At 38.2% G+C, this 14,474-nt stretch overlaps 1 protein-coding gene across 11 annotated transcripts in view; it reads left to right on the top strand.

The window, feature by feature from the left end:
* mcf2l2 (MCF.2 cell line derived transforming sequence-like 2) overlaps positions 1–14,474 on the top strand; it is a 111,006-nt gene extending 96,532 nt beyond the window's left edge. For 10 of the 11 annotated variants that reach the window (XM_085149876.1, XM_085149877.1, XM_085149880.1 and 7 more), the window contains 2 exons: positions 5,177–5,250; positions 7,153–14,474. In XM_085149876.1, the coding sequence (XP_085006002.1) occupies positions 5,177–5,250; positions 7,153–7,241 (163 nt within the window). In that variant the 3' untranslated portion in view covers positions 7,242–14,474. The remainder of the gene's footprint in view (positions 1–5,176; positions 5,251–7,152) is intronic. The other variant, XM_085149881.1, reaches the window with a different exon arrangement.

Here is a 14,474-nt window from a genome sequence, read left to right as displayed (position 1 = left end):
TTCTCATCTCTGCTCTACGCTTGAGGAACATGAAGAATTCATAAGTTTTCTCTTTTCATTGGTTCTATTGCTGCCATATAGAACACAACTGGCACAAAAAGGACTACTGCAGTGTCATATAAAACTCGATGTGTCCTGTATGCTAATATATGTACATTCATTTGTGTATGTCTTTGTTTACCTGCTGCACGCTTTTTTGTGTATTTAGATCGACCACTGTGCATTTGTGTTGTTATGATTGTGTATGCACTAGAGATGGCACGATACCACTTTTTTATGTCCGATACCGATACCATAAATTTGGATATCTGCCGATACCGATATGAATCAGATATAGTGTGTTTTTTAATCAATAAAACGTTTTTTTTAAATATCTTGCTGCATTTTGTATAAGTTTATACTCAAGTTTAAATAAATAACAACACTAAAGCTATTCTGTTATACCTGTATGTAAAAAATACAACAAAATATTTCATAGTTCAGCAATACTGATCAATCTAATAAACGTAAACCTGCTCCATCCTCCCTATTCTGGTATTTTAAAGAGTACTTAGCAGAAATATCAAGCAACCTACCTAATAGGGTTGCAAACTCCCAGCAAAAAAAAAAAAAAATAGGGAACCACCCCCCACCCTCCAGCTCATGATGCTTAATCGATGTAATCAAATTTAATTTGATGCAGGGGGGAAAATGCACAGAAAGAAATTATTTTTCAAGAATAATTAAATAGCTTCAACATCTTTCTTCAACAGAATTGCAGACTGCACAGATGGTATCTTCCCAAAGGAAAAAGTAGTATAGCTTACTAGGGTATATTAGACTTAACAGTTACTATATACAGTAATGGACTTCTATATATTTTACATCAGATTAAAACTTTGAGTGTAAGAGTCAGATAATTATTTATTAAAAGCTAGATATTTTAAATGAGAACAAGAAAGAAAAGTATGTCTTTGTGCCCCCTTTTCCCTGTTCATGCCCTATCGGCCCCCCTGGCTAAACTTTGCTAGATCCGCCCCTGCACAGTTACCAGCAATCAGCTACGTAGAAAACGATCCTGGTGTAGAAAGTAATATTAAATAAATTCTAACAACAGCTTATCAAGGTTAATAGTGCTGCTGTTGTTCAGCCGCTGGTTTCCTCTTTCTGGTGAGAAGTGGGCCAAAAACTAAGAAGAGAGACGGACTCTCGACAGAAAAGCCGATCAGCTGATCATTAAGCAGTTTCACGATTGAAGTAGCAGCAGGAGAGAGAGAGAGAGAGAGAGAGAGAGGCAGTCGCTCCATATATCTGTTGTTAAGCTTAACGTGGGAACGCTTTACAGACATTCAGAGATGAACTTACACACTTGCTTTACTTCGCTCTGGGAAAACTTCCTCGGAGATGAAATGCTGGTTTGCTAGCAAGGCTACAAATACGCACAGCGGCTCTATCACGTGACGCACACTGCTGCGTGCTACGGTTATGAGCCGAGTTACGCCGTGTAGCAAGCTTTGTGAGGTGCTTTTTTGATATTTAATGGATCGGATTACATTTTTTATTTCTCGCCGATATCCGATCCAGTAATTTGGGTCAGTATCGGACCGATACCGATACGTAATATCGGATCGGTCCATCTCTAGTATGCACTGCTAAAGTCAGTTTTTCCCAACAGAAGGAGTAACATGCTTACTAACATCCCCCCCCCCCCCCCCATGAGTGCCTTGCACCTTTCCAGATTTAGGCTTTCACTTCACGTCTGCACCACACGCAGTGTTCCTGTCCCTGTCCCTGTGGTATATTTGTCTAAAGGCTAGACAGCACGCCCAGCCACACCCTGTCAACACTAATTTACATATGAGAGGAATAAACAGAGACGTACTTCACTCTAATGTGAAAGAGAAGAATCAAGAAACAGCTTCCCTACATCCACTGTCAAGTCTTCAGAACTGCCCATCCAGTGAAAGCCATTGGCACCATAATTCCAGATGGAATTAAAGTCTGTTGTCATACTAGCCTAAGGATTGCCATTCATGTCAGATTACACCTTCAGTGTGCACATATTCTTTTTAAAAACATTCATTAAGGCTTTACCTGGTTCACCTAATCATAATTTATTTGCAAAATTATGGTAAATATACCATAAGTAATATACATATTTCAGATTTCTAGTATGGTCTGTTAATATGACTAACTATATAGTAAGCTATGTTATGTGTCAGATAATAACTTTAGAAAAGCTCACAGGACTTGTAACCTTAAAAAGAAAGAAAATAGATTTTAGGCTCGTGTCTTAAACAGATCTCCTGTCTCCACTGACAGTAATGCATGTTTTGGCTCAGGTGATGATAGTAGTGGGATGCATTGAATGCACAACAGTCATCTTTCTGCCTTGTAAACTGTGTGACCATCACGTTCATTTCAGTGTTTATAAAATGAAAGTTATTATCGATCTGTCTTGGTTTTTTCAATATTTGGCCCAATGACTCAGTTTTCCTGCAGGCAGAAAGCCAGTGCAAAGATAAACATAGTTTCCTTGCACAGGTTTTCATTTCATAGGAGCAAATAGGATACCTTGGAAACAGTAGGTGAAGAGATGATTTTTTAATATAAACCACATAAGCATAACCTGGTGGCCTGGCAGTGTTGCTAATGACTAGTGCTGGATCTTTTTAATGCAACTGATCAACAACGGTAGTCTTCACATAAAATCTAAATCTTTATTGCAATTATACTAAAAATACAATGAAATTATATATCGTCCCATTCAGTGCAAAGAAAGCAACCTAACTATCTTAAACTTTCATGCTATGAACAAAAAATTAAAAAGAAGACAATTTCTAATAAGTAAATATAGTATAAAAATATAAATAAATATATATGTAAATATATGCTGATGTTTGTGCATTTGTGCTTGAGTCATTATTGATTGCACAGGTTAGTAAGGCGGGCATACCCTTCAGTTTTCATTTATTGTTTATTACTTATTATTGCAACAGCCCTGTGATTTATGCTGTTTTCCAGTCTTTGTTTTAGCATTCTGAAGAATGCTAATAACACTAATGCTCATATTTCAACTACTGTCTGTAATTTGAGGGAGGCACATGTTTTTTGCAAGGCTGACACAGTAGCAGCTTCAATTATTATCTTTTTTTTTTTTTTTAATAGGATGACAGAATTTGGTGTGAGGAAAGACAGGAGGGTAATGACTCACAACAATTTTCAGGCCAGCCACAAAGCTCATCAATGAAAGCTCAGAAAGAGTCCTGATCACCATCAAACAGCAGTAAATTGCATTTTTTTTTTTTATGTTAAGACACTACTTACTGTAAAGTTCCTACCTTGCCACCTTCAACATTAAATAAATCAAAAGATTTGTAGATGTTTAACAATGTGAACCCTGCTTGTGGCCATGAAAAACATCAGCAAACACTACGCTGCAGCACATGAGTCAGTTTTGTTCCCTGACTGATACATTTCATTGCAGTTTGGCAGTGCTGATTGCTGAATCAATGCAAGCACAAATAATGTCTGGGGGAAATGCTGTTATCCTTCATATTTATGTGCACCACAGACATATTAATGCTTGATGTTACTCATTCATAATACTCTTCCAACTTTCCTGTGCACTAACAGCATCCCAGTCGGCACACCCTGTATATCTTTCCTGAAGAGGTCGAAATAGTTTTTCTACTTGAAAAGAAGTCCTGCACAACATGCCTGCAGGGGCATTTAAAAGATAATTGCTACAAAATTTCACTTACACCATGCAAAAATAAGCCTTTGGTAAAAGTTACTAAGGTTCTGATATCTGGGATTAGTAGCAGTGCAAGTCATGACAAAAGGGGTGTGTTATTTTTTTATTTTTTTATTTTTTAGCTAACTTTATAAAAACGCTTGGTTGGCTAGTAGTAGTTCACTGTTTTTATGAGGACCCAAACAATAAACGGTGAAAAATAAATACATTTAATGTTAATTTTACAGGATTTCTTCCCCTAAAAGGCCTTTCACTTTTTGTTTTTAGTTTGTGTAGCAGCTACCAAAACCTCAGTAAATGACTATAAATTCAGAAAAAGGTCAGCGTAACCCATGCAATAATTCATTTATTTAGTTTCGATATCATTCTTCTTATATATAGGGAGATTATTTTCCTTTGAATTGTATGGAGCTACCAAAAGGTCACAGTGGGATTTTTTTTTTTTTTTTTTTTTTGCATTACCTCTCAATAACATTTGCATTTATTCTGACTCACAGAGAGAGACTGAGCTGTATGATTATACAGAAGCATGTATTATTTAGTAGGCCGCCACTGGTTGTGACAGCTGCAAGAATCAGTGCACCCTCGGCTGTGGCTGCCCTGTACCACCGCATCTAGAGCGAAAACACGATCTCTTACTGACTGCTGCTGAGAAAGTCTGTAGTTTCAGCTGTGACTGCAGAAGTGGAATGACACGGCTGTATCGTTTTTATAATTATGGCTTAAATTCGTTTTTATTTAATAAGTGAAATAATATGCACCAAGGGCTGTGTGTTATGCTGAAGCTACTGTATACTTGAACTCTTGTGCTTCACTGCAAATATATAATACCATGTATATTATAACTTATTCTTTAAAAATAAGTAATGAATGCAAAATCATCAGGTGTCTCTCTGTGTTCACACTAGCTACACATGTGGATTAAAAGGAACACAAAAATAATAAAAATGCTTCTGAAAGGGGCTGTGACCTTTCACAAGCTGAGCAGAATTGTATGCTTGCTGCTTTACAGGTATTTCATTTACAGTTTTTGACATTAATATAATATTTCAAATAACTTCCTGGCAGAGCCTGAAATAAACATTGGTGACATTTTGAAATCTGTATTAAATAAAGTTCTAGCATCATTAGTCATGATTTTGTTTATGCTAAAACCTTCTTGTTCCTCTGTGCTGTCATACTTGGTCATTAATATGAACAGGCATTATCAGGATTCACTGAGAATTCACCATAACAGATAATTTCAGATTAACTTATGTGGTTCGTGGCTTTAGTCCACAGACTTATTTTCCTGTAAAGTTATTATTTTTGTTTTTAACATCCTTTGGTTCAGCAGTTTGCTTCTGGAAATGAATGACCGATAATAAAAAGTATCGCTGCAATTACCTTACTCCTGTGTTTGAGTGAAGACCTTCCTCTCTATTGTGTTTCATGTCCTAGGCTAGTCAAGAACCTTTTAACAGAGAAGACAGGGTTGGTCCCATCCAGTATACTGCAAACAGCATCAGAAGGAGGTCACTCAATTCAGTAACAACACTGCAGCTTCTGACTAACCACTGGCAGCTTTGCTGTAACACACTCACTCACCACCCCCTCCATACCACCCATTAATCCCACTTCATCTGCTCCTCTCCTCACTCTCCGATGTTAGTTGCACCAAATTAACTGGGTGGTCCACCTGCTGTTGGAGAGGAAGGAGAAAAGGGATGAAGTGGAGGGGGATGGAAGAGTTTTGGCTTGAATGCAAATGCCACTGACTGAAGCACATTTATCTCTCTCTCTCTCTCTCTGTCTCTCTGATAGATGTTAGATAAAACTTCACTTGTTTTTCTGAATTGTCAATTTTAGGTAACTGTTGTTTAGATTCAGACTTTGATACCATGAAATTAATAATTACCTGGGACATGGCAGACTATTTCCAGGTGCTTCCACTCGTCAACTCTTTAGAGCAGTTAAATCAAGTTCTTTGTCATTTCTCCCACTTCGGGCAGGTGTGTAGAGTAGGTATACTTGACTAAGACCCCATAGAGGGAGGCTAGTTATGCTACTCCTGGGTAGATTCTGGGTGGAGCATAACTAAGTGAACATGAGCCAAACCCAACTAGCATTAGCATGTTGCAGTTTTGCATAAAGTGGCTCCTGCTGCTAGTCATGCTCGCAGTATAGTTGTAATTTGAAGAATTAATCAGCTAGCTACTATAGCAGCTGGTTACAACTAGCACTGTTTCTGTCACAGATATCATCTATATTCACTCAGCACACATTATTTTCTTTCCTGTATATCTATTCTTGCTTCCATCCCATTTACATTTGACAAATAAACAGAAATTTCTCACGGCATGCTCACGAGGTTTGTGGTGACACGCTTTGTTTGACTAAGATGTTTTTAATTTGTGAAAAGAAATTAAGCCAAAGGAGAAACTACTAGAAATCTTATCATTTATATTTGCTTAAAATGCATTCAAATAGTTTCCATATACTTGCCAACATATTTTTAAGCTGACTATTAGTAACATTTTCCGGGCATTAACTATCAGATACATCCATATAAATCGTTAGCGTGCTGCAAGTAGCGTGAGGAGTTTTGTGATTAATATGATTAACACACCAGCTACACGTGATTAATATATTTAATGTTAATTTATATTTGGGGAAATGATTATGAGCTCCTCATACTTTATAACCACATAGAAAGGACTCCATACACAGCTTTAATATATTTCTATCTTTAACTTTGAGCACATATTGTTAATCTTAATACTGGGTTGATGAGATCAGGCATTCATAGACAAAGTGTGTGCTTTTCCCACAGGATAGACCCTTCTATTTTTCCCCTCTCTCATTCTTTCCTCATCGCTGTCCTCTCTGTCCTTAATCCATCTCCCTACCATCTCGACGCTCCCATGCCGACTTGAAGGCTTGTCCTTGAAGTGTTTTTTTCTTTTTTTTTGCTGTGGCCTTGCTTGTGTTGTTATGGTGTGTTCCCTCTTAAAAAGAACTACCTCTTCTGTCAGGTCACTTACCATCATCCTCTACTCCTTTTTATCATTTTCCTCTTTGTTTCTGTGTTTTTTCATACTTAAGGCAGACCCACCTCCATGCTCTAGCAGTTGACCTTCAGCATTTTAGTTAAGTGGAGCCCATTTACAAAAAGCTCTCTTCACCTGTCTGCACTGAGTGCCCTTATCTGCCTTCCCTATAATTTTCTATGCAACGAACTGGCTGATATTATTGCAGAGTCTGAATATTGCTCTATTATGTCTTCTTTTTTAATGCTTGATTTTTTGGGGGGGTTCTTTTTTTTATTGGAACTGCAGTCTGGGCTGTGCATCCTCATTCTTAAGTGCTGTTTGAATTTTGAATGCTACATTTTGTAACGGCATCAACATTGACTTGATGCTTTCTTGTCTTTGCAGATATCTTCAGTGATCTGTGTACAGCAGCTCTCTCCGACTCTGAAAATGAAGCCAGTACATGGGGAGATGTGTCTCAGGACAGCAAATAAACATGGATGACCACTATAGTTCATTATATTTAACTACAAATATGGCTGATGACTATAACTGTAGGTTTTTTTAACTAAGCTGGACAATTCTAGGTTTTCTACTTGTAGCTCTTATTAATGAATTTGCAAATATGGCCTGCTATTGTTTTTCAAATGTAGTTTTTTAGAAAAAAAGCCTGCCTGAATGCCACAGCAGGAAAGCCATATAAGGTTTTTAATTCAAGGAAGTGCCAGCATCTCTCTGTGGGAAACTGAAGCTTTCATGGATGCTGAACTGAAAGTTAAATCATTACTTTCTGTGGAGAATGCTGGATGCCTGGAAATTTAAAACCTTTTCTGACCTGGATAACCTTAGGGAAAGTGACAATTTCCATGTGCTGGTTGTAAGCAGGCTTTGGGAAGGCGGCCTGGTTTGCTGTTACCCTGCACTGAAGCAGAACTCTTTAAGATCAAATTCTTACTCTGATGCCCAAATGTTTCAGCGTTTCATGTTCAAAATATATATACAGTGGGACAAAAAAGTATTTAGTCAGCCACCGATTGTGCAAGTTCCCCCACTTAAAATGATGACAGAGGTCAGTAATTTGCACCAGAGGTACACTTCAACTGTGAGAGACAGAATGTGAAAAAAAAATCCATGAATTCACATGGTAGGATTTGTAAAGAATTTATTCGTAAATCAGGGTGGAAAATAAGTATTTGGTCAATAACAAAAATACAACTCAATACTTTGTAACATAACCTTTGTTGGCAATAACAGAGGTCAAACATTTACTATAGGTCTTTACCAGGTTTGCACACACAGTAGCTGGTATTTTGGCCCATTCCTCCATGCAGATCTTCTCAAGAGCAGTGATGTTTTGGGGCTGTCGCCGAGCAACACGGACTTTCAACTCCCGCCACAGATTTTCTATGGGGTTGAGGTCTGGAGACTGGCTAGGCCACTCCAGGACTTTCAAATGCTTCTTACGGAGCCACTCCTTTGTTGCCTGGGCGGTGTGTTTTGGATCATTGTCATGTTGGAAGACCCAGCCTCGTTTCATCTTCAAAGTTCTCACTGATGGAAGGAGGTTTTGGCTCAAAATCTCACGATACTTGGCCCCATTCATTCTGTCCTTAACACGGATCAGTCGTCCTGTCCCCTTGGCAGAAAAACAGCCCCATAGCATGATGTTTCCACCCCCATGCTTCACAGTAGGTATGGTGTTCTTGGGATGCAACTCAGTATTCTTCTTCCTCCAAACACGACGAGTTGAGTTTATACCAAAAAGTTCTACTTTGGTTTCATCTGACCACATGACATTCTCCCAATCCTCTGCTGTATCATCCATGTGCTCTCTGGCAAACTTCAGACGGGCCTGGACATGCACTGGCTTCAGCAGCGGAACACGTCTGGCACTGCGGGATTTGATTCCCTGCCGTTGTAGTGTGTTACTGATGGTGACCTTTGTTACTTTGGTCCCAGCTCTCTGCAGGTCATTCACCAGGTCCCTGGGATTGTGGTTCTGGGATCTTTGCTCACCGTTCTCATGATCATTTTGACCCCACGGGATGAGATCTTGCGTGGAGCCCCAGATCGAGGGAGATTATCAGTGGTCTTGTATGTCTTCCATTTTCTGATGATTGCTCCCACAGTTGATTTTTCACACCAAGCTGCTTGCCTATTGTAGATTCACTCTTCCCAGTCTGGTGCAGGTCTACAATTCTTTTCCTGGTGTCCTTCGAAAGCTCTTTGGTCTTGGCCATGGCGGAGTTTGGAGTCTGACTGGTTGAGGCTGTGGACAGGTGTCTTTTATACAGATGATGAGGTCAAACAGGTGCCATTCATACAGGCAACGAGTGGGGGACAGAAAAGCTTCTTACAGAAGACGTTACAGGTCTGTGAGAGCCAGGGATTTTCCTTGTTTGAGGTGACCAAATACTTATTTTCCACCCTGATTTACGAATAAATTCTTTACAAATCCTACCATGTGAATTCATGGATTTTTTTTTTCACATTCTGTCTCTCACAGTTGAAGTGTACCTCTGGTGCAAATTACTGACCTCTGTCATCATTTTAAGTGGGGGAACTTGCACAATCGGTGGCTGACTAAATACTTTTTTGCCCCACTGTAATTAATTGCAAGTTGTTTTCTTTGGTTTTCTCTATCCTAGTGGAGCATGCACACGAATTATATCAAGTATAGAGTTGCTTCAGAGACTATTCTGACTACTCCTATGTTTTCACACTCGTATAGGTTCTCAACCACCATTATGTGTGTCCTTTGCATGTTTTCCCTGTGTTTGCGTGGGTTATTTCCGGATACTCCAGCTTCCTCCCACAGTCCAAAGACATGCAGTTAGTGAGGATAGGTTGATTGGCAACTTAAATTGCCCCTAGGTGTGGTTGCAGATGTGAATGTGAATGCAAATGGTTGTCTGTGTCTATGTTTTAGCCCTGCGACAGATTGGCAACCTGTCCAGGGTGTACCCTGCCTCCCGTCCTAAGACAGCTGGGATAGGCTCCAGCCCCCCTGCGACCTTGAAACTGATAAGCAGAAGAGAACGGATGGATGGAAACTTAAAAATCAAATATTACAAAATCGTCTTTGTCACTCTACAACCATGTAGATTGTTGCTGATATGGTTCATCTTTTGGCGGATTCTCCCATCAGTGACTGTTCTCACTCAGTTATGTAGTTTGCCTGATATTATAACTTTAGGAATTGCTGGATTCGTTTTTTTATTGTTTATTTCTTTGTCTTTCCATTTTACAATATTTAATGGCACTGAGGTCAGCTTAATTAATAAGGAAAAGTCTGATTCCCCCCCCCCCTGTGTATATAAACTCCTTGTGTATATTTAAACCTATTTAATAATAGGTCAGTGAATGGATCTGAATACTTTCTGAAGTAACTCTATTGTTTCAACTTCCCCACTGTCTGTTAGACTCACAAACAATGTGTGTAATTTGCCAAATGGCTGGAAATTACTCACCAAACAACCAGAGCTAGGGCTGAACACATCGGTTTGCTGAATGCAATAACATATGAATATAGCCTTTATTTTTATGTCATATGGGGACAGAAACTGGAAGAAAACTTGAAGTCGATTTGTCTTCTGGTAACAAGTAAAGAACTGTGCAGATTGTGTATCATTAACTGTCTAAAAACAGCTTTTTGCTCCATGCAAAAACAAAGTTGATGAGAGTGGTGAGATCTAAGTGCAAAGAGAAGGCTGTAGTACTAAAAGAACTCAGCAGAACTGCAGAGTTGGGTATTAATTATCTCTGGATGTCACTAGAAGCAAACCCATTTAATTTACACATATCTGTCTCATTGTTCATATAAAATGCATTCATTTGTTCAGTTTTAGTTCCAAAGTCTGCTGCTGTATCAGGGGTGCAAAATGTGGGGGGAAAAGTCATTCAAGAAGAATTTCCTTTATCATTTAATGATAGCTAATTACTCTCTATCAGAAAATACATGAGAAGTAAAACAATCATGTTTTCCATTTTATGCTCTATATAGCTTCAATGAATAGCGCACAGAAGAAGTCAAAAGGCTTTTGATGGAGATGAAGCATTAATGTTTAAGGAAATGGAATTATCTCTATGATGTGTTGAGCTGCATGCCACCGAGACAAAGTAAGACTCATTTTTACATAATGAGATTTTCACTACCAATCTTGTTAAGAACATTTCACACTTTGATTCCCTGCATGCCAGCTGCTATTTAAAGACAGGACTTATGGTATTCATACATAGTTTCTGATTTGTGTGCATGCACTGTACAATAGCTAGAAAATGTGCTTTCTAAGCAATCTAATCCCAGATATGAGTTTCTGCAAGGGTGACTTCATGCCACTGTGAGAAAGCTCATTTTTAAATTGAGAACATTCCAAATATTGTATTAATTTACGCTCACAGATTCCCTATTGAGGAATTCTTTTATCTCTGTGTTTGTGTTGCCTTAACTAATTCGTAGAAGCATACTCAACGAGAAACCCAATTGATCATATTCCAACCTTGGAATTTATTGAAGGATTTAGCTTTTCTGCTGAATCCAAGCAATAGTTCAGCTTTGCAACATGTTATTGGATTCATGAGAGTTGTTTGAGGTCCAGCTGAAAGTGCTTACACCGTGTTTTTGCTGCTGAGAAGTTAGCATTTGTTCCCACCTTCAGTTTTGTAGGTGAAATGCATTTCTCTGACAGATAGCACTTGTGCCCTTTTCCCCCCCAAAGTAAACTTCACTATGTTGTGGGAAAAGTCAGGGAAGTTTGTTTTTCTTTTTTCAGGGAAAATATTTTTAGTAAACAGCACCATTTTTTCTAAGGTTTCATAAGGTGTATAATGTTTTTTTTGGTGTTGTTGTTTTTTTGGATCTGTAGACTGGACATAGGACTTGGTGAGGGCCACGGACACATTTGACAAATGTAAACAAACATCAGTGTTAGCATAATTTTGAGGGATCCATTTTATGTATAACTGCTGTATTGCCGTACTCCATTGCTCCCTCACAAGCTTTTCAACACTGTATTGCATTTCTACTGCTAGGATGAATTGTATAGACTAGTCACTGCGGAAGCAGAACTGTAGCTGCAGATAAAGGCATATTATATCACAGCAAGGATAATGCAACACAAACGCTGCCATTCTGTCAAATGCTGCTGGCATTTCACACATGTACATCATCTCCCTTGGTTTGATGCCTCTGTGAATCAGCCATAAAGATATTTGAGACTGAGAGATAACGGTCCTTTTCTAAACAAAGAACACATCTGGAAGTTAAAGATGCAAAGCCATAAGGGTGTACTCACACCAGGCACAGTTTCCTACTACCATGCCTGAGCACAATATCCCCATTTCCTCACTGCCCCATGCTCATGCTGCCCTTAGCAACCTGGTCCAGTTCATCTCAGTATTTCAACTCAACTCTTTCCTGCTCACTCTGTGCATCATTCACACACACTTTTGAAAACAACGTTTAAAGAGCATAATAGGGTTCGTGATTTAATGTAGCTAAAAAGCAATATTTTGGGAGTTATGAGAAACTGCCCCCTCACATGCATTGCAGATTACCTTACATGGTGATTTTTGCATAAATGATGGAGTTCTTTCTTGGGTGTGGTTTAATGATCGCACTAGGTGGAATCAAGTACTGATTAACATACTGCTTAATATAACTGACACTCTCATTTTACTTGCACATATTGATTTAAGGACTTGACTGTGTTTGACAAAGGTTGTGGTTTAGATTAAATATACCTCTTCATTATCTGAAATCTATGCGTTTAAAAGAAAATGATGGTTACCTAGTGTGGTTAAACACGTGAAATGGTATTTGTAAGTATGTATTATATGTAAATAGTTTAGAGTAAATTCATCTCATAGTTGCCATATATCTATATCATTGTAGCACCAACAACAAAGGAATTTTGAATGTATGTGTGAACTGCCAGTGTCTTTGTCAAAAAGGCATCATTTGACATCCTCTGAATGAGAACTGGCTGGAAAACGACTTATTCGATTTTCATTTAGATGGTAAATCTTAGAAATGGAAACAAGAAAACCAAAAGATATCAAACAACAAAGTCTTCAGACAATACATGTTAGAACATAAGATTGAACCTTGTTACAAACCACAAGTAAGTAGCTTTGAAGTTTAAGATGAGCAGTGGATGGATAGATGCTCAGAAGGGTTCATGGGTGGATGATAAGTGAAGGGATACATGAGAATTCCAAAGGATGGATGAGAACAATTGGCTTGACAGACTGCTGTGTGACGGGCGAGGCATGGATAGACCGATTGCTGGTTAGAAGAGTGAATGGACAGATTTGACGACACTGTAAATGGGTTAGCATTTGCAAGAGAAAGCAAAACTAAAGTGAAGTTGATATGCATTGATATTCTGATTATACAGAAATGCAGTCCTCTTGAATATGCTGTATATTTTGTTCATGCTATGTTTAAAATATATCTTTGCAATGAAAATATTTCTCTTGTACTGCCATTTAAGCATATTATAGAATGTATCAAGTCTGTATATTGTATCTGTCATCTGATGTACATATTGTATTGCTTTGTTGTGATAATATGCATTTACAATGTAAATTTTGTCACAGTTTAATTTCTTATTTCAAATATATTCGATTATTCCTAACTTAGGCTCAACACCTAGATTGTTTTACTTCTGCTAAAAAAAATGTTTCTACATGTGCAAGAAAAGTATATACAAAGTCTTTTTTTATAAAACAGGATAATTTTGCTGCTGGCATTTCACAGAGCAATCTCTATTTCAATATCTCTTGTTTTATGGTCCCCCCATATTCATTGAAGAAACCATTTTCACCCAGTAAATTAATGTAATCTATCAAGTAACACACAGCAACTTTGGTAAGCACAAACAGAAGGTTCCAATCTATAAAAGAAGTGGCTTTGTTTCTGAATGGCCTCAAAATACATTGTTTGCATCTGTCTTGGGAATAATAAAGATCGTGTTGAAAAGTCCACAGATTGCATTTACCCCACAATCAAAATGAGTAAACAAGTCATTTTATTTCTTTATTTGATTTCATTTATTAATTTGGTGCCAAATCCCAAAGATTGTCATCTCAAGTCACATATAGTTACATAAAGATCTCCCTCATGAGTAAGCAGTTAGAGGCAAAACTCCCACTTAAGAGGCAGAAACTTCCAACAGATCAAGGCTCAGGGAGGGCAGCCATCTGCCATGGCCAGGAAGGTTGGGGGGAATGAGAAGAGAGAAAAGAAGAGCACAGAGAGAACGTAAGCACCAGTTCCACTAATGTAACATTTTCCCAAACTAAAGACTATAGCAGGAAGTGCAGGGCTGGTCAATTGTTCCTGCTTTATGACTATAAATGTAGTAAAACATATCTTTTTAGCCCATGACACAACTAAAATGCTGAGAAAATGTTACTTACAGTATATCATTAACATTAACGTGACTGCAGCAAACTCATCATTCTTTTACAAATCTCTAAGAGGAAATCTTTCCCAGTCATCACTGATGTAATTGCAAGGTATCTATACATCCTTGACATTTTTTTTGTGTCAGTTGTCAATGTAGATTCATCAGAGGAGTAAAACACATACATTCTACTTGTACTGTAACAGGAAATTTGCCGTGCCTGTAAAAGTAGTTGGATACAGCCTCTTTGTTATCGGTTGAACCGAAGATTGAACCCTGTAGACTAATAATTCAGTAAACATAAGCCCTGAGACTAAG

This window comes from Neolamprologus multifasciatus, chromosome 23, assembly GCF_963576455.1.
Source record: "Neolamprologus multifasciatus chromosome 23, fNeoMul1.2, whole genome shotgun sequence".
Classification (NCBI taxonomy): Eukaryota; Metazoa; Chordata; class Actinopteri; order Cichliformes; family Cichlidae; genus Neolamprologus; species Neolamprologus multifasciatus.
Note: the sequence above shows the minus strand (reverse complement) of the source record. Positions and strands in the feature narration are given on the sequence as shown.